Source organism: Chionomys nivalis, chromosome 1 (assembly GCF_950005125.1).
Source record: "Chionomys nivalis chromosome 1, mChiNiv1.1, whole genome shotgun sequence".
Classification (NCBI taxonomy): domain Eukaryota; kingdom Metazoa; phylum Chordata; class Mammalia; order Rodentia; family Cricetidae; genus Chionomys; species Chionomys nivalis.
The window spans coordinates 185,277,212-185,297,423 of NC_080086.1; the positions used below are offsets into that span (position 1 = coordinate 185,277,212).

General features: G+C 41.8%; 1 protein-coding gene across 1 annotated transcript; it reads right to left on the minus strand.

The window, feature by feature from the left end:
* Nucleotides 1-6,549: 6,549 nt before the first annotated feature.
* Nucleotides 6,550-13,922, minus strand: Cav2 (caveolin 2). Its single transcript, XM_057788844.1, has 3 exons — nt 13,564-13,922; nt 13,042-13,229; nt 6,550-8,639 (listed from the first exon to the last, which is right to left on the minus strand). The coding sequence occupies exons 1-3, from the start codon at nt 13,711-13,713 to the stop codon at nt 8,489-8,491; spliced, it is 489 nt and encodes a 162-aa protein (XP_057644827.1). The 5' UTR covers nt 13,714-13,922; the 3' UTR covers nt 6,550-8,488.
* Between the last annotated feature and the right edge of the window lie 6,290 nt (nt 13,923-20,212).

The following is a 20,212-nucleotide window of genomic DNA, read 5'->3' on the forward strand; positions in this document are numbered from 1 at the left end:
CCACTGAACCCTTCCAGCCCCTGGTATAACCATTATTGCTCACCTTAATTCTAGATTCAGAAGGTCGATGTGTGACCCCTGGAAAACCTAACTTGGCTAACAAGACTAACTATGCTGATGAACTCTGGATTTGTTTGAGAGATCTTGCCTACGATTAAGGTAGAAGAATGTATTGCAAGATTCCCGAGATCAGCCTTAGGGCACCATACCCATGTGCATATATGTCATGTCTGTTCTCCACATCCATGCACACTCATGCAAACATAAACATGCAAAAACGAAAAAGAAAAATTTTTTAAAAATCATACAAGCTTAAACACATATATACATATATATGCATATATATGTAACCCCAGAAGACAATGTCTGTAGTATAAAAGGGGCGCCATAACAAAACTGAGCTAGCAAGCAACATCCATGCTAAGATGGCCTCTGCCTTTTAAGTCTTAATTCAAGGACGATCTTGGTTGTTCCTCCATGTTGGCTAAAGCTCAACCTCATACTCTATTCCTGATTGGCTAATTTGAAAAGTGGCCTGAAGGAAAGGTGGAAGGGGTTGGGTTCTGAGGATTCTTAAGTTCCTGGAATACTGCAGGGCCTTTGTGTGGTGATAAAAAGATTTGCATAGGAGACTATAGAGACAACTTGCTGGAGGACCTGGGTTTGGATTCCAGCACCCACATGGTGGCTTATAGATTTCTGTTACGTCAGTTGGGAGATCTATCACACTCTTCTGGCCTTCCTGGGCACCAAGTGTGTGTGCAATGCACATACATAAGTGTAAGCAAAAACACTCATACACATAAAAAGTAAAAATGAAGTAAATATTAAAATATAATTTGAAACAATGTTCATAAATGTTTTACAAGGTAGAAGAGATTACAAGACTTGCATAAAAGTTTTTAAATAAGATTTATGGAATATTGGACTTTGGAGGGTTAGCCACTTTTGATAGAACAAATTCTTCACAATACTAATACTGATAGCAAGATCCTAATACACAGCCTGGCATGGGGGCACACATCTTTAATCCCAGCACTCATAGGCAGAGAAATGTAGGCAGGTGTCTGTGAGTTCAAAACCAGCCTGGTCTACATAGTGAGTTCCAGGACAGCCAGGCTACACAGTAAGACTCTGTCTTAAAAACAAATCATAATACTCAACTGATGCACTACTGTTGCAATAGTGCATTGCATACATCTATTGAACGTCTATATGGCATTATAAAACTAAACTATTAATACGATCATATACTTCAATGAAGCTTCACTTTTGAAAATTATCATAAAATCTTCAAAGATAGGAAAATAAACAAATGTATATGTTTTACTTACTGTTTCAAAAATAGAATGACAGACAAGGTTGAGTAACAATTAAAGGTTAGACACCCTGAAAAGAAATTTTTGAACAAATAAAGACACTACATATGTTCTGCTTAGATAACTGATTAGCCTAAACAGAAATTGATGCCATTGTTAACATGTGCCAATATGTCTAGTGTTTAGATAACTCACTGTGCTGAGACACATCGTAGAGAAACTTGTGTGGGACTTGAATTTCTACCTGTGAATAATGGCATTTAAAACGTAATTTTCTGACATTGGGCAGAATGTAAGATGTAGTGAGGAGGCTGCTTGTTTGTCCTGGTTGCTTAGCCCCAAAATAATCACACAGAAACTGTATTAATTAAATCACTGCTTGGCCCATTAGCTCTAGCTTCTTATTGGCTAACTCTTGCATATTAATCTAACCCATTTTTTATTAATCTGTGTATTGCCATGTGGCTGTGGCTTACTGGCTTAAGTTCCGTCTGACTCCGGTAGAGGTACATGGCTTCTTTCTGACTCTGCTTCTTCTCTCCCAGCATTCAGTTTAGTTTTCCCCACCTAGTTCTCTTCCGCTATATCTCTGCTATGAGCCCAAAGCAGTTCCTTTATTAACCAATGATATTCACAGCACACAGAGGGGAATCCCACATCATTAAGAGCCTGAGTAAGATTGTAAAAGGAGCAAAAGGCTGTACCTAGAGAAGCAGGATATCAAGCTGTATTAGGAGATGCCTGAGCTGGGGGACAGCTTTCAGGTTGGGAGAGGCCCTACCTCTGAGGACCTGGGACTGATTCGGATGAAAACACATGCAGGAGAAGTCACACACTGAATCCTTGGGAAAGCAGATGTCCCCCAAATGTAAGCTTTGGTGTCAGATTTTCTTGGCTCAAATTTTAATTTGAAGGGTGATCTTGAGCAAATCCCTCAACTTCCAGGCATCATTTTCATCATTTCGAAAACAGGGACAATAGAATCCATGCTATAAGTTACAGATGAAGCTCCCAGTTCCTAAGTGCTTGTCCAACGTACACTTTCCTGTCGTTGCTTGTACTGAGAGTGCAACTCTCAGCTGTGCATGCATGAAGGATTACAACTTTGTCACTTGGCTCCCTGCAAAATAGCCTGCTTCTGCCCTGCAACTGCCCAAACGACTCCTTGTTTCACTGCCCCAGTTAGATGAGACAGCAATTGTCTGGAACTGAAGCAGGACCTGCCTTCTGCCCTTCTCTCCCCTTTTGTGACGGGATCGTGCTCAGTGACAAGTGGCTGGGAGGCAGGGAAAGAAAAGAACACTCTAGAGGTGACCTGTTGCTCGCATCTTCCTGCTGCGTTTATATCGGAGAGGAGGAGAGGAGCGTTTGCCTTTGGCGACATGCTGCTTCCCACTGAGTCTTGTCTCTTCCTGTCTCTAATCCCTCCCCACCTCTACCTCTTCTCATAATGGCAGAATGACTTCTCCAGCCGTGCAGCCAAGCTGCGTAACATAACGCGTCCAAGTGCAGGCAGATAGGTGTCCTTGTCCCATTTCGGGGTAATTGTGGAAGTGATGACCTCTGATTTCTCTGACTGCTCTGCGGTATCCGTTCTCTGTCACAGACACCATGGCTGGGGTCAACAGCGGAGCAGGGCAAGGTGAAAGCGGCACAAGCGGTCACAGCTATGCTTCCGTTTTCATCCTCAGCGTGGCTCGCCGGATGGTCTTTGGGGGACATGGTTCCTGCAGAGCCCCTCGGCTCCCTCCCAGGCCCATTTGTATTCAATAAGACAAAAGCAATTCTTCTTTGTGGAGAAAAAGAAGTCTCTTTTGTGGACTAAACTCTCCCCACTCCTATTCAGTTTCCACTGAGTCACGCTTAGGAATGAGAAGCAGAGGTCCCCAAAGCCGAGCTGGGACCGGTTAAGGTCAGTGCCATTGCAGCCGCCTGTCTTTGTGTCTCTAACCCGACATTCTTCTTGGTCTGTGTATGTGCTCCATGCAGTACTCGGGGCTCTTCCTGGGATCCCTTCTGCAGTGTTCAATATCCCCTTTAGACTACCCATTCATACTGGAATTTAAAATATAAGGCTGCAATCAATTGAAATGTGACCCCACTCACGGCTATTTTCCACTTAAAAAGCATCAGAGTTAAGATCCCTGTGGTAGCATTTCAGACGTTACCCAGAGAAAGGCGAGAGGGCACAAAATGACTTTAAACCATGTCGCGGGGAGGCTTCCTCGGCTCATTTTGCTACTTAGAAGTGAAGAGAGAAGACACTGGGTGAATCGAGCCCAGATTATTCTTATCCCTTAAGTCTGTAGCCTGGGTTTCTAGTGCACTGACGTCCTTTGCCTCCTCCTCGGTCTGTTTTTCAGAGGCGATGTCCTTATATCGCGATGCGTTGCACCAGCTGCCGTAAGTTCTCATTGCGGCTTTATCTAGTCTTCTCCTGCCTGCTTTGTGTGACCCTCCAGAATGACTGGAAGCTCTTGTTAGCTTACAATGTGCAGTGCTAACGTTGCCACCGCAGAAATGGAGCCATTTGCATGGTCTCTTCACTGCCGTTTAATTTGTCCTAGAACTCAAATGACACAATGCATGGGCCCTGTTTTCTAACAGGTAAACTTTTACAGAAATCATGTTTTACTTGATTTTGGCGGAAAATGGAGTAGCAAAGGAATTACCATTCTCAAAGGCCCATAAGCATGTCTACAATCAAGTTCCCAAGTTCTAGAGGTCCCTGTTCCTGAAGGTTCGAAAATAGGTTTCAAGCAAGACAATGAAGAATAAGGCAGGCTGGGCTTGAGTCAGAATGTCACATGATTGAACATTTGTTCTTCTGTGGATAGAGCTGTAGGAAATTACAGACCTTTAGGGGGTGGAGCCTGACTGGCTGGCTAGAGGAAGTAGGGCCTATGGGTACTGGTCTAGAGATTCTAGCTGAGCCTCCTGGCCTGCTTCCTGAATGCAAATAGGGCCTAGTACCTCACACTACTCTTCCACACCTTTCTCACTATGACCAAGTGTTTCCCTTCCTAAAGCACAAGTCAAGATAATCCCTTCATGAAGTTGTATTGGCCAGGGGTTTTTGTCACACCAGCGAGCAGAGTAACCAGCATGACTGGCGCTGCCCCAAAGGAGGGACTGCAGCTCACATGTCTTATATAAGGCTTAGTTTTCCCGTAGTGGTTTATGAGCTCTAAAAGCCAAGTAGGAAACTTTTACCAAAATTGGTCTGTTTCACACTTCTTTTGTAAATGAAAAAGGAGGTTGAAACGTGGTTCTTACTCTGGATTCTCCAAGCACCCTGGATTCTCCTTAGGTATTTATCTGCCTAGTTATTCATTCAGAAAACATTGCCTGAATGCATTTGGTGCTGCCACAATCCCAGGATCCCCACAGAGTGGAGAAGAGATTGAAGCAGAGGGGGAGGACAGCTGGCAGGCTCTGGTGGACATCTGGGCTGACGGTGGCGATGGCAGTGGGGATGGGTGGTTCTCAATAGCTTCCATTGCTGTGGCAAACAGTTGGGATACTTTTGAGATGGAGAGGGCTATTTGGGGTTCATATTTTCTTTTAGATGCTTGGCCCTGTTGCCTTTGGGCTGTACTGAAGGGTAACACTTGTGGTAGAGTAAACTGATCACTTCTTGGCAACCAGGAAGCAAAAGGAAAGGACAGGAAGGGTCTCAGATCCCAATATCCTCTTCCATGCCACACTTCCAAGGACATGGCTTGTTTTGTCTAGATCCAGACACCTAAAGGTTCTACCAGCTCACAATAGCACCACAAGCAGGTGATCAAGCCTTCTGGACACAAGCCTTTTGGGTACCATTTAAAATGCACTGATAAATCATTGATATTGTTGTTTGAATTAATCTGAATTCATTAAAATATATGAGAACATGTTAATTCAAGGAATAGAATAATAGTATTAGAGGTCATAAAAATCTAGAAATTTCAGTCATAAAGAGCCAAAGTTACAAAAGGACTCCTATAATCAGTGGGAGAGTGAAAAGCATACCTGTGGACTTATCCCAACTGAATAATTGACAAGAGCTATATTACTTTATTGTTATTATTATTATTATTCATGTTTTTGGACTAAATTGTTAGATTTGTAAGAAGAGACAGACCCAAATCTTGCTGTTTTAGAAAACAGTGGGATTTGGAAATCCACATTTGATTAAAAAGACCATTTAATTCAATCTTTTTATTACAGATAAGAAATTTAAGACACAGAAGCTAAGCCATTTGCAGGAGGTGAACCAAAGGAGTCATGGTGGTGCTGAGGGTAGAGCTAATATGTCTGAGTTCTAGGGCAGGAGTCTTTTCCTACAGGCAGCCACTTCCTAAGAAAGAATTGGAAATAAGTTAGTGGAATTTCGATGACTATTAAAAAGACGGTTTTTAAAAGTTCTTTTAATCCATAAAGAACATTTTTAAAAGCCAAATATCTGATTTATTATCACATTAATTGACCACAAGAAGGTCCGTGCCAATATCAGCAATTATTCTTCACGTACTTACTTTCCAAAAACAATTTTGGATAAATCTGACTTTGGGATTCAAGGTATTTTAATATGTGATTTATATTGTCATTACTTTTGCATTTAAGAGTTAGGAATGGAGACAGTAGTTTATTTAGGATTAGTAAAATGAGACTTTACGAAGATTAAGGGTGATTGGCTTGTGAGCAAGCCACTGCGTATTACTCATCAAGTAGCAGAAAAGGAAACGTTCATTTTTCTCATGTGCATTTGTGGTGTGTGCACACATTCTCTCATATGCTCAGGCTTGTGTGTGTGTCTGTGAATGCATACATATGGATGCAGAGGCCCAAGGATTGGTATTGGAAGTCTTTCTCCACCTCGTCCACTGAAGCAGGGTTTCTCCATTGAATCAGAACTTGTGGACCAGACTAGGCTGCCAGCTGGCTCTGAGGATCCCATCTCTGTCTTTGTAGAGATGGAGCTGAAGATGGGTTGCCAAGCCCACCTGCCTTCTTTGTGGGTTCTGGAGATCCTAATTCTAGCCCTTCTGTTTCCATGGCAGGCACTTTAACCGCTTACCCATCTCCTCCTCCCAAGAGACACATCTTGGAACAATAACTCACGTTCTTGTTATTGGAAGTCTTAATGTGTTGGACTGAATTTGTAGAGATTCTTACTCTTCAGTTTCAGCTGTATGAAGCACGCAGCAGAAAGACAAAATATAATAAAACCAATGAACTCATTTCCTGTTTTTTTAGATGTTTATTTTAGATAATGAGAAAATTTTCGCCTCTGAATTCCAACTGCCCCAGATAAAAGAACCAACATATTTGCCTACTTAACTTTGATTTGGTTTATCCATAATTTGAGTTTTTGATACAAAATGATTCATGAAAAGTTTCAATAAATGTTCACTTGAAAATAATCACTACTATTTAGGAAAAGGAAATCATATATATTAGAAATGAAGGTTTTGGTGTATAATTACACATAATTGTCTTCAAAATATGCCAAAACTATTTTAAAAGGTTGAAGCTTATAATTTATTAAATTGGTATTTTATTATCAGATTTTTGGTTGCTCAATGTATCTAAGTATTTAAATCTCCAATTACAAAAAATAATATAAAGCCATGAGACTGACTTTTGAAAGCAGTATAATACAATCTCCATAGTCCTGTTAGTGGAAACACTTTGAAGTTATTACCGGGCTATGACCTCTCTTCTGAGGACATTTTAAAATGTATGACCTTTACAATTTAGTTCCCTGACATGGTCTTTTAATCTAGTTTGCAGTAGAATTCCAATTCAGTCACCCACACACAATACTGATCAGATTTGGAAATCTTAAATCATTTTTAGTAATTTTCATTGAATAAATATTTGACACCCAAGAGGATATTTAAGCAAATGGTAATTCAGGTTTTGATAATAATTCTCAAATTTAAAAATTTATAGTAATTATAATGTAGAAATTTTTTTACATGCCAATTTCATAAAGTATATAGCGAGAATATACTTAATTAGGGCTCTGCAATTGAAAAATCATAGGATAATGTTTTATAGGTCACTAAATTCATACCAGATGACATCTTGAGAATTTGTAACTGTTATTTTTTAATTTACCCATGTACTTTAGTATTAGAAACCCTCACAATTGTTAACTCTCCTATATGTTTCTCTACACGAGCCCCTGTAGCAAAAATTGTACTTAGGTGTTAGAGATAGCCATTGTCATAAAAATATTATTAACTAGCACCAGAATCACTTGAAAGTAATTGAAGCATTCATAGGAATGTGGAATACAGATTAAACTCCTAACTATATGGGAGAAAAAAGTCTGGTAAACAAAAGTAACTACATGTCTTACGCTCAGAATACATTTGCCAGGACTAATAGACAGGAAACCTAGACAGTCCATTTTACATTGAATTCCAAAAAAGTTACAGCAATTCTCATATGTGACAGCATAATCTTACAAAGAAAGTTACCCTGCAGTAGTGACGGTTAATTTATATATGAGATCAATAAGATGGCAAATATATTAAAAATATTCTAAAGCAATTGAATTAGAGTAACACTTGTATTAGGTACAAAAATATACAGCAAAATGAAACATCTTGTTAAATAGGCTTACAGGCTAATATCTCAGAGGAACACATTTCACATTTATTTGTCTTATTATATTTGATAGTTATTATCATAGGTATATGCATTTCTAAAGATTATCCTGCTGCATGAAGTTTCTAGAATGTTTGTATATATTACCTCTAGCTAGCCTTTTGATGATATCTGGAAAAGTAATTTTAAAAGCTTTACTCCTAGAGTAAAAGAAAATAAGAAATCCCATACTTTTATGAGCAGTTATGCACAAAATGACTGTAGTGCTTCAGGAAATTGCCCCTTGATCACTATCATGTCATCACCACAAATGTATGTCTCCTGTTAAAGCAAAAACTGCTCCTACATTGAGTGCTGCTAATACTGGTATAAAATTAGATGGGAAATCCTTGGCTTATGGTGGGGAAATCACTATTTGTTAAGATCTGTCAGTGAACATTTCTAAACACAGGTCCCATCCTGACAGTCTTCTTGACTATAACAACTGGGAAGTGAGCAGAGCAGTAGTGCTTGATGCGACATCAACAGGTAGTATAGCATCCACACATCTGGGCCTGCACTCCAAGTTGTCAGTCATGGCTCAGTTGCATGCTGACAGACGAGAAACAGCGTCCTATGCTTGTACACAATGGACCAATGACAACATCTGTCACACTCTTCCATATGGTCTGCATGGAAGGCAGGACCATAAGGCAGGTCTTCACAAAAGGCATTAGGATCCTGGCAGGGGGGAAGAGGGAAACATAAGCATTGTTAGTGTTACCACTAGCAATTACTGTTACCAAGGGGACTGACACACACACGTGAACAAATATAAGAATGACTTAACTTGCTTTAATATGGTTCAACAGTTCAAAATAAATAAATGAACAATGGCCAGAGTGATAAGAAGTGCAAGAGGTAAGCTGTTTAAAAAATAAACAGGCACCTAGATGATAAATGTTAATATTCTTTAGGCTGGTTGAACGCTAGTGGAAACAGTAAAACAAAAATAAACAAAGCAGTTTATTTCTCTGCCAGACCTCTGCTTCTAAAGATTAACCTGCTAGCACTTCCTGTTTCTCTGAGGATCTACTTCCTGCCTGCCTTTCCTGTGGCCTCCCTCTTTGCCTCCCCTCTTAGCCAGGCTGGGTGGGAGTCTCCTGCTTCTGTTGTACTGAAACAAATCTCATCATTTTCAAATTATTAAAAAGCTGTTAAGTAGATACTTAAATTTCTGTCTTTCCTTCTAGAATATATGTTGAACTTCACTTTTCATTGAGATTTGAGCAGAAATGCATTTAGTATTTTGTTCAGCTTCGTGTTATCATCGTTTATGTCATGAATTCTTTCATATTGTTATTTTCATAGGAATTACACTCAACAACAAGGGCTGTGTGGTGCAGTTCAGAGAGAAAAAGACGTATTCCCACACCTTTGTATAGTTTTTCTTTTGATACTTTTTCTATTCTTCTATCATTCAGGTGACTATTTTGTGCAATCCTGTGAATAGTGTTTCCTGGGAGCGTGAAAGAGTTGTGAACTTTGGGCCCTGGAGAATTTCTTTACTATTACGGGGGGGGGGGAGGGCTGAGAGTGTGGCCGATTCTCTTGGTTTGTTCTTGAAATGAGACTTAACTAAAGACCTGTTGCATTGAACTCAAAGGACCAGCGATTGTGTGTTTGATGGGTATATTTTTAGAACGCTGAATTATTCCTACTGCCCATCTACATAGACTATATTTATGTGATGTTTTGTTCCAATGGCTAAATATTTGAAACAATTTTATAAGAAAATTAATTATGGGTGCTTTAGAACTAAAAACAGGATGAAAAGCTGAGCAACTGTGCGCTTCATATTCCGTCCGCATCAAGTTTCTCCCTGGATGTCACTTCCGCACATGGCCTCACATTAAAAAGAGGCTGGAAATCTTACAGAACCAGTTATCAGGGCTAAGCCTTATTGCATGTCCCTAAGAGGTCCACGTGATGCTATCACATAACAAATAATGATAGATAGGCCTATGTTGAAGTCAGAATATATAGTGAAAATAATTTAACAAAAATAGCCTCAAATTAATAGAAGCCTGAAGTTTAAGTCTGAAAGTTTATTTTAAAAAGTCACCCTCTGAATCAGTTGTGCTCTTCCTTAGGCTAATCCTTCTCTAGTTTCGTAACCCTTATATCTCTGGTCTCTAAAAGGGACTTCAACATTTTTGAGTCAACGAAGTCCAGCTGCCATGTTGGAAGATTTCATCGTTGGATATGACTAACACATTTTATTTTCTTCAAGTTATTCTCTCTTTGTGTCAGAGAACTCAACAATCCTTAGATATAGAATTGAAGTTTTCTCAACATTATGAATCATTTCTTTTGTACAACTGCACACAGTTTAGACTGAAGACAAATGCCCGACATCACCAACCAAATGCTTCTCATGCAAACACCATAATCTACAGATCTGTATATCGCCATTGGGTAAAAAACCTGAGATCAGGGAGTGCCAGCTGTTTTCCTACTGCAGTGTCTTAAAGATTGGGCTATCGCAGCAATGTGTGTGCCAAAAACACCCAGAATGAGACGCTGAGCATGGTGTTTACAGCAACTGGACACCTGTTTGCATTGCGTTCCAGGAAAATAAGAGTATAGATGCCCCAGTCACATTTCTTTGATTATGGTTCATTTATTTATTGACTTATTTATTTATTTGCTTATTTGCCAAATGGTGAGTGCATCTGACGGAGGCATCAAACAGAATGATCCCACAGGTCCTAAAGATCTGAACTTTTGGCTGAAGATCCAATATAACTCAATTTTTATATTTCAATTTTTGCTATGTGTTTGGGCAAAGAATCCAAAATCTAGCTGTAGTGGTGAATAGTTGGAGTTCTGCCTACTAGAGAGGCTAAGGCACAGGGATTCCTTGAGTCCAGGAGTTCAAGGCCCACCTGGGCAACATGGTGAGCCTCTGTGCTCACAACCAAACAAAATGGTAACAAACCACCAACCAAATGCCTCCCCAAACAATAACCACAGTCAAAGCAAAAATCTACAATCAGATGTGTGGTGATATTGTGACTGGTTAAAAGTCCCTTTTTTATCTCCTCTTCTTTGGTTAAACAATGAACAATCCCATGTTTAAAAAATATAAAATAGACAACTAAAAAAGAAAAAAACCCAAACAAACCCCAGTCTTGCTCAAATGGGTCTACTCATTAACAATGCTTCCCATTGATTTGGTTAATCTGTTGGGGGGCGGGATGTAATCCTTTAATGATAAAAAATGTTCCATCAAGGCACCAAGTAACATCTAAGCATAGATGCACACTCCCGGATGACAGCTAGGTGACAGTTAAATATTAATGTCCCACATGAATGCAATTTGAAAAACAAGCTGAGATTAAATAATACATATCATGTGGCTAAAGGGAAGGTGGGCTGATGAGTCATCAGCGGATGCCAAATGCAAAACTCCTCCCACTCCGGGAAAGCCAGGTGGAGAAAAGCCTCCTTTGGGTCACTGTAGCGTTGTTAATATCTTTCCACCATTTAGCAAATGAAAAATTCCTTTTTTCCACTTCTTACCAAGGAGGTGTGGGAAGACATAGCATTGTCAGTAAACCTGCACTTCCAATGAGCATCAGAGTCAGCATCCCAACACGTGGTGGGTCCTTGGGCTTTTTATATTTTTGAAAGTGGAAAAATAACCGGCTTAGACATGCCATTGGCCGCTTTAGTTCATTAAGAATGTCCAGTTGCACATGTTGATTTAGGCATGAGAAAAAGCCACGTGTGGGAATGTCAGAGACGAGATAATTGTGCATCTGGCTTCTGTGGGTCTGTACACACACAAAGGCAGGCGGTTTCTCTGGCAATCAATGGCACTTTCACCATGACTGCTTACAACCTCAGGTGACTGCATCGGTGTTCTTTGTTGATCCTTTGGTCATCTGGATATGTGTTTATCATAAACTAACGAAGTAACCCTCCTTTCCAGTCTCCCCATTGCTGTTCAATGGCGCTTTCTCACTATTCCGGTCTGTATCTAAAGCCCCCTCACAGGCGGTGGGCAAGCCGAGGAAAATTCTGGGCACTTGTTCAGCAAGACAGAGAGCACCTAATAGACTCAGTGTGAAGAACTAGCTGGCTAACAGTAGCTGAATTTAGCTAGAGACAGAAAGAAGGGATGGATTGGACAGTTCTAACACTGAGCACCGAGACTGCATTAGGGTGTGGCAATGTCATATAAAGTGACGAACTAGACGGTGGCACCTCTGATTACACGTGTCACGGGTCCGTCTTGAGGAGCCACCCTGAGAACTATGGTGACATTGGGGATGATTCTTTGAATAATGTGGATATTTCTGGAAGAAATGTGCTATTTCCCTTAAGAAAAGTTTGAGCGCTTAAAAATGCTCTATGCATTTTATGACGCATTTCCAAATTTCTTTTTCTGGTAACTAGATGTCCTATTCATTTGCACATCATAGGTAAAGCGATAATATAATGGCCTTATTTTATTGTTGCAGACTCTGAGCTTCTATTCACCCATGGTAGGTGAGCCACACTATCACTGTCAACACCTCCTAGCTCACCTGGTTCCCTTACTACCATTTTTGCCAATGGCAAAAGCTGAGTGGCGCCGTCCACAGCACTTTTTGCAAAAGCCTGCCGTTCTTCCTTGGTCAGACTGGCGGTGGTGTTCTGCTCTGAGATGGCGCTTGTTTTGCCCAAGCACAGATGGTGACTGAATAAGAAGCAATGAAAGAAAGAAAGAACCTGCCCAGAACCACAGGCACAAGTCACAACAGGGCCTTGAGAGAGCAGCCTGGGGCAGGAAGCAGCCTTCCAGCCCCCACCTCCCGCACTCAGCTCAGCCTTCTGCAGGGAAGGAAAAAAATCACACCGGGGAAAGAGGCCCTTGCTTCCTTCTGTTTAAACCCTCAACTATTATTCTAAAGGACCATTATTATTCTAAAGAAAGCACACTGCCCCTCAAGCTTCCTCAGGTCTTGCTACTGCTTGGGAACTAATGCAAGCGTTCTCTCTGCAACCTGGCCTGGGAAATAGGAAGAGCAGTGGGCAGGTGGCAAAAACATCAGTATGCTTTATAAGGCAGATCCACCCCTGGGTCCCTTCTCACCAGATGTGCAGACAGCTGAGGGTAGCAAACAGGATCCCTGCGACGAAGGCCAAGGGGATGGCCAGAAACACGGTCAGGAACTTGTAGATCACGTATTTGCTGATTTCAAAGAGGGCATGACTGCAGATCCACACTTTGTCAAAGGAGTGTGTATTCTCAGGCTCTGCAATTAGATCCTCGAAACCTAGCTGCAGAGACAAGACACAGGGACCCAACCTGTCACTCAATCAGTCACCCAACCTGTCTGGAGGGGTTGGGGGACTAGAGGCATTATAAACAGGGGAAGTCTGCAGGAAAGACGGGTAGACTATTCCCAGCGTTTCCTAGGGTGACCTTGGGCACACAGGAATTGGGGCAACATTCCTGACTGTGCAGGGAGCCTGACGACCGCCTGTCTGGGTCAACAGGGTGCCAATAGGACCAGTGGCCATTGTTGGGGAGGACTTGAAGGGGCATCCTCCTACAGAGAGTTAGAGACTCACAACAGCCTCCTGCCTAGGTGGTGGCCAGGCTGAAACTCACCTTGAGATGGGAATTGAGCCGGTGGGGATCCCGGTCGTGACTCGAGTCCACGTACTTCTCTGGATCTATGTAGTCGACACCACTGTGGTGGCTGTAGGCGTCGTCGGCCATGAAGAGCTGCACGTCGGCCTTCTCGGTCTCCAGCCCCATTGTGGCTGACGCTGTGCTGCGAGAACGGCTCGGGTCGGTCCGTTCCCGGGCAGCGCGGCCACCCCTTCCCGCGGCGCCCAGCTCCGCCCCGCTCGCCTGGCCTCGCCTAGCCTAAGTCGCGCTGCCCGGGCGGTGGCCGCTTCCCGCTGCCGGTTCCCGCTCCCGGCCTTGGCTGGCCGAGCCCCGCCCCGCCCCGCCGGGCCTCTGGGTGGGAGGGCAGGCACCTCTCTAGTTGCTTGCCAGAGCCCGAAGGAGCTCGGGGAAGCGGCCGGATGAGTCACCCTCCTGGCTCCGTGGAGCTGGGCAAAGCGGGCCTCCAGGGCCACTTGGCTAGCAGTTCAGACCTGGGTGCTTAATGGCAGGCAAATTGGCCAGGGAGATGTGCAAACTGGAGCAAGGTCTCTAAGTACTTGGGAGGTAAGCAATATGAAAGCCTGCATTCGTTGCCTGTTGCTTTATGTCTTTGGCACCTGCTCCTCAGAGCTATCTTGATGTTAATTCATGTTAAACTTTTACTTGGTCCCTAACTCACAATAGGCATCCAATCAGCATTACTGCTGCTCAATGAGGCTAGAAGCCAAGCATAGAGATTGACAGGGGATGTACCCAACCCTTCAGTTTTCCCAGAACTGGGTATGTGAGGCTTTTGGTCTAGAAGTTTTCACCATCATAGCCCAAGGAGAAATCTGCTCCTTTACCTCCAAACGACAACTAACTCTTGATTTTTCCTTAACTCGGGATTTTGTTCAAAGATTTCAGGAATTTCTAACATGCAGACGAATTCTGCAATACCCTCGGAGCATCAGCGTATACAGAAGCATAAAACCATGTCATGGTAGGCAGGGGAGTCTGCCGATCATTCTCTTAGGCGCTTCAGAAGGGAGGAGCTGGCATAAAGGGTTTACCGGGAGGTAAACTCACACATTTGTTTGCTGGAAACAGAAATTTGGTGAATATAATTTGAGAAGGAATGATGCTTGCAGCTTGCCCAAGGTCCAAGAGACAGTACCAAAGTAAGCAGCGCCTTGCACAGGAGGGTTTAGAACCAGCTGCACACCAGCAAATCAATGTAGGAACTGGATTTGAAGGGTTCTTTAGGAAAAGAAAACGCTACTTGGGAAATAATAAAAATTATAAAAACAAAACGAAACAAACAACGATAGCAGTAAAAGACAGGTGCTGAACGGGGAACTTATTTTGGAGCTAAAATTCTCTATCTCCTATAGTTAAATAAAGAGTGTCTTCAGTGTGCGGAAGGCAGTATGGCAACAGAGCAGAATGTGGCAAGGTTGATTCCCAGGACATGGAGGCTCCTCTCCCACTCCCTCATGTAGTCCTTTGACTGGAGCCTCAGGCTATCCTGGCATTTATACATGAGAGTCCTGGTTTTGTTAACTTCTTTTGAATGGGAAGGAATGACTTAGGCCTTACACTAAGGATTTTTTTCAGCACTTCACTCTCCGGCATTCATTCGAGCAGGCTGACTTTCTGAGAAATGGGTAGGATCTAGATTAGTGTTTTATATCCTTTGAGTCATAACCCTTTCACAGGGGTCTCCTAAGACCATCGGAAAATACAGATATTTACATTATGGTTTTATTTATGCAGATCTATTACAGTAGCAAAATTACAGTTGCAACCAAAATAATTTTATGGTTGGGGGTCACCCCAACATGAGGGACTGTATTAAAAGGTCACAACGTTAGTAAGGTTGAGAACCACTATTCTGATTGCTTCCTCCAGAAGGCATGAGTTTTCAGGGGAGGCCACCATGTTGATTACCAGGATATGGAAGAGATAGTTTACATCCAATTAATCTTTCCTAAAGCTTGCATTTCCTCAAAATGTAAGATCTTCCATGAAAAGAATAAAACCGTATGGCTGCAGTCTAGGTGACGGCTGCACAGCAGGCTTCATCCTTCCCGAGGCTTTGGAGAACCTGCACATTTTTCAGTGCAGTCAAGAGGCCAAGTGGCAGAACCTCTACAAAGAGATGATGAATTTTCAGGCAGCAGAGACAGGAGGCCGTAAAGAGGTGAAATCAGTATGCCCTTGATTGGACAGTTTCAGCTACAGATTCGTTTGTAAAATTAGAGATGTTTATTTTTAGAAAAGGACGTTCTGAAGCTGAAACTAAAAACAGAAGTTGTCTAGATTTAATGGATGCCATGAAGAATTGAGAAGAACAAGAAGACTCACCTGCTGACTTGTTGACTATGCTCCTTTACCGCTGGTTGGGACTGGATGACACTCTCATTCTCTTATTTTAATGACATTCTTGCCCATGTCACTATTTTCATTTTTAAAGTTTTTTTTAAAGCATTGCCTTAAAAATCATTTTGCTCATCCTACTGGATTATTCTTAGACCATGGCAGCTATCATTGCCCTCAAGGGGATTAAACCAGCATGATTCCCACAGCATAGATGGATGCTACCCTCGATAGATTTTTCCAAGAAATAAAAAAAGTGGAGGAACCGCATTAGAGCTAAATATCTACGTTCACAATTGTATCTTCTAGAGTGTTGGGTTATGCTCCAGTGGCCCCAAAACATATCCGCTATAAGGAAGAGGATACAAAGCTTCATATTAATCCCACGTTGATCCTTTCATTGTCTGGCTTCTAATAACATGGAGCTTTAGATGACACATCAAAGCAATGGCAGAGCACAACCAAGTCATCGATCAGGACTTCTGAGTAGGATTTCCTCCCTGCATTTTCTCATCACATTGTCTAAGAAAGTTCTTTTAATGGCTTATTCGAATCTGTTTGTAAAAAATCCTATGAATAAAGTCAATTTTCGCCTTCAGTTTTCCCCTCAAATCACAAACCCGTCTTCTGATGGCCTGTATTGCCCACATACAACTTTAATCATTGGGTATTTAAGGAATTGGTTATTCTTAAAAGAATTTCATGATAATTACAGCATGTGGATTAGAGGAGGTTTGATCATCCTCCACGTTATTGGCAGATTCTGTCCAACCATCCTGTGCTATAAGGGCTTGTCCCATGACCTGTAATGTTTATCCACCCCTGACTTCTGTCCCACTAGCTGTAGATGCTGTTGCCCAGCCATGGCAACCTCAAATGTTTCCAGGCATTGCTAAACATTCCCTGAGGACCCAAGTCACCTTTCCCCGCCTTCCTGGGTCTGGGAGCCTTGAAATTTGACAGTAGTGAATAATGTCACATGAATGGGGAGAAATGGACGCCCTACTGTGCATTAGTAAGGCCATGGCTAAGACCAAAGCTTGAAATTATACTAATAATTTATCAGAAACCCTGGTTTTATTGTGAATCAGCTTCATGTCTATAAAAAACGAAGTCCAACACACACACACAAACATATATATATATAAATGTATATATATGTTTGGAGCTGGACTGTGGTGGAGCACACCTTTAAACTCATCACTGGGAGGCAGATCTCTGTGAGTTCAAGGCCATCCTGGTCTACAAAGCGAGTTCCAGGATAGCCAAGGCAACACAGAGAAACCCTGTCTTGAGAAAAACAAAACAAAGAAAGAAAGGGAAGAAGGAAAGAAGAAAGGAAAAAAAGAAAGGGAGAAAGAAAGAAATGAAAGAGGGAAGGACAGAAGGAAGGAAGGAAGAAAGAAAGGGAGGGAGAGAGAGAAAGAGGGAAAGAGAAAGAAAGAAACAAAGAAAGAAAGAAAGAAAGAAAAGAAGAAAGAAAGAGAAAGAAAGAAAGAAAGAAAGAAAGAAAGAAAGAAAGAAAGAAAGAAAAGGAAGAAAGCAAAGAAGGAAAGAGGGGAGGATGGAATTTAAGCTTAAGGATTTTGTGTGTTCTTTAACATTTTTCAAACTAATCAGTTATCAAAATTCCAATGCAATTAGGATGTACAATCCGGTCAAGAGACCCTTAAAAAACAACTTTCAAATTTTGTCTGTCTGCCAGGTCTCGTATGTTCTCCTCGCAATAGCTTAGTGTGTTTAGATGGCTGTATCTGGAAAAACACGGATTAGGGGATGTCTTGATCCTTTATATTTCATCTTAAGACCATATGAAACTCAGGGATCGTTGGCAAATCCCACCTATTGAATAATTTCCCCAAGTTTTAGGTAATTTTAATTAAGGAATCTGTGTCCTTGTTAGAAGAACGAGGCACCTGCTGATCAGTGTCCCACTATCACAAGGAAAAAGCTTGAGAAGTTTGGAGACAGAGTTGCATCTTGTTTGAACTGATCCCGTCCTGGAACAGTGGGTTTTGAATAAGTAATTATTCAAATAGGTCTCTACTTTGCGTTCACGCCTTTTCCTATCTTCCTCACTTTATCTTCTTCCTCCAACCATTCCCCATCTCCTGACAATATCCTGGGCCCTGCCTGAAGTTTGGATCAGATAAAAAGTATGTGTCATTACAGTTCTTCAATTATCACACTTGTGAAGTGGTACCAGATACTTCATGAAAATTTCCCCATTTTTTTTTTCTCTTACATACCGCTTGTCTTTTTTTTTCTCCCTACCCCAAGTAAAGTAAGTCATGCATCAGTGAACCAGGAATTTCTGGTTTACTATTAAGACACAGTAGTTTGTTTATATTGGTGCCAAGTTGATATTTTATCTGTTTCAAACAGGACCTCCCCTGCCCCAGAAATGTCATACACAAGAATGTTAGAAGCACCCTTTCTGTGGGAATGCCTGGCTCTTAGAAACAGCAGGGAAAAGACAGCGAGCTTCATCAGTCTGTATTCACTGTTGATGGTGGTAGGATAGGTCATTCTATTCTCATCCAGAACAATGCTAGGCGATTAATTTTAGCATTATTTTATCCTGTTTTCCATAAGTAAAGGATGTTCCTGTTTAGCCTTCCAAGTGTCTCATTGATTTCTGGAGCACTGTATATACTAAAAAGACGTAGCTATAGGACTTTAATGGTTTATCTTTCCGGAAGATGAAATAGGAACTCATTAAGCTTTAGTGGGCACTAAATTCAAGTTACACTTTTAAGTAGCGCAATTTCCTTTGTGTGCAGATGGGATCCTGGCTTTTGCTGCACTGTGGACCTTTTCCCAGGCCTTTTCCCAGGCCTTTCCCCAGCCTTAACAGTGGATCATGAAGCTGTTTTCTTGATTTGAGGGTACACACTTTGATCACATTTATCTACTAATTTTTTGTTTGTTTGTTTGTTTTTCAAGACAGGGATTCTCTGTGCTTTGGAGCCTGTCCTGGAACTAGCTCTTTTTTTTTTTTTTTTTTTTTTTTTTTTTTTTTTTTTTAGTTATAAACTGATTGGTCTAGTAGCTCAGACTTCTAAACTCTTAAAATTTCTATTAGTCCATTATTCTTGTCTGTGTTAGCAACATGGCTCAGTACCTTATTTGGCTAGGCAGTCACATCTTGCTTCTTTTGTGATTGGGTCACGACTGCAGAGAAAAACTTTCCTCTTCCTAGAAGTCTTGTTTCCCTGCCTCTACTTCCTGCCTGGCTACTGGCCAATCAGCATTTTATTAAAATACAATTGACAGGGTACAAACCATTGTCCCACAGCAGGATTTGAACATTTATATTACTTATTTTACACACTGTATAAAACATCTAAGAAATATTAGGGCCGGGCAGTGGTGGCGCACGCCTTTAATTCCAGCACTCGGGAGGCAGAGGCAGGTGGATCTCTGTGAGTTCGAGGCCAGCCTGGTCTACAAGAGGTAGTTCCAGGACAGGAACCAAAAAAAGCTACGGAGAAACCCTGTCTCGAAAATTAAAAAAAATAAAAAGAAAAAAAGAAGTATTAGGGAGTTGGACTGTCCTTCAGTCTTCTGAATGTTGGGATTAAGGACATCATGCACTGATGGAACTAGCTCTTGTAGACCAGGCTGGTCTCGAACTCACAGAGATCCGCCTGCCTCTGCCTCCAGAGGGCTGGGATTAAAGGCGTGCACCACCACCGCCCGGTTTATCTACTAATTTTGTATCTGCATGCCACGGCCCATATCTGGAGGTCAGAGGACAACCTGAGGAGCTCAGTTCTCATTGTCCACAACGTAGGTTCCAGGGACAAAAATCTGATTCCTATGTTAGGTAAAAAGTGCCTTAAATCACATAACTATCCACCGGTGCTTGATTTGAGATTTTATTTTAGACCAAAAAACAATGATTTTATGTAAGATTTAAGGCTTTGTGTTGTACAATAATCCTTTTCTTTTTCTGTGTGCACTCATGTGCATGAATACATGTGGTCTACTTGTGTGTGTGCAGGTGCACTTGATCCTGTGTGAACATACGGAGGCCAGCGGTTGGAGCCTGGTACTGTCCTCTATTCCTGTTCACCTTGCTCTTTGGAGAGCAAGTCTTTCAGTGATCCTGAAATTCAACATTTTGTCTGGACAGGCTGGCCAATGAGCTTTCAGGATCCACCTGCCTTTGCCTCCCTAGACCTGTTCTTCTAATGCATGTCATGAGATGGGATGATGCTCAGGTTTTGTATAGGTGCTGGGATGGGAACTGAAGTGCACCTGCTTACCCAGCAAGCGGTTTTCC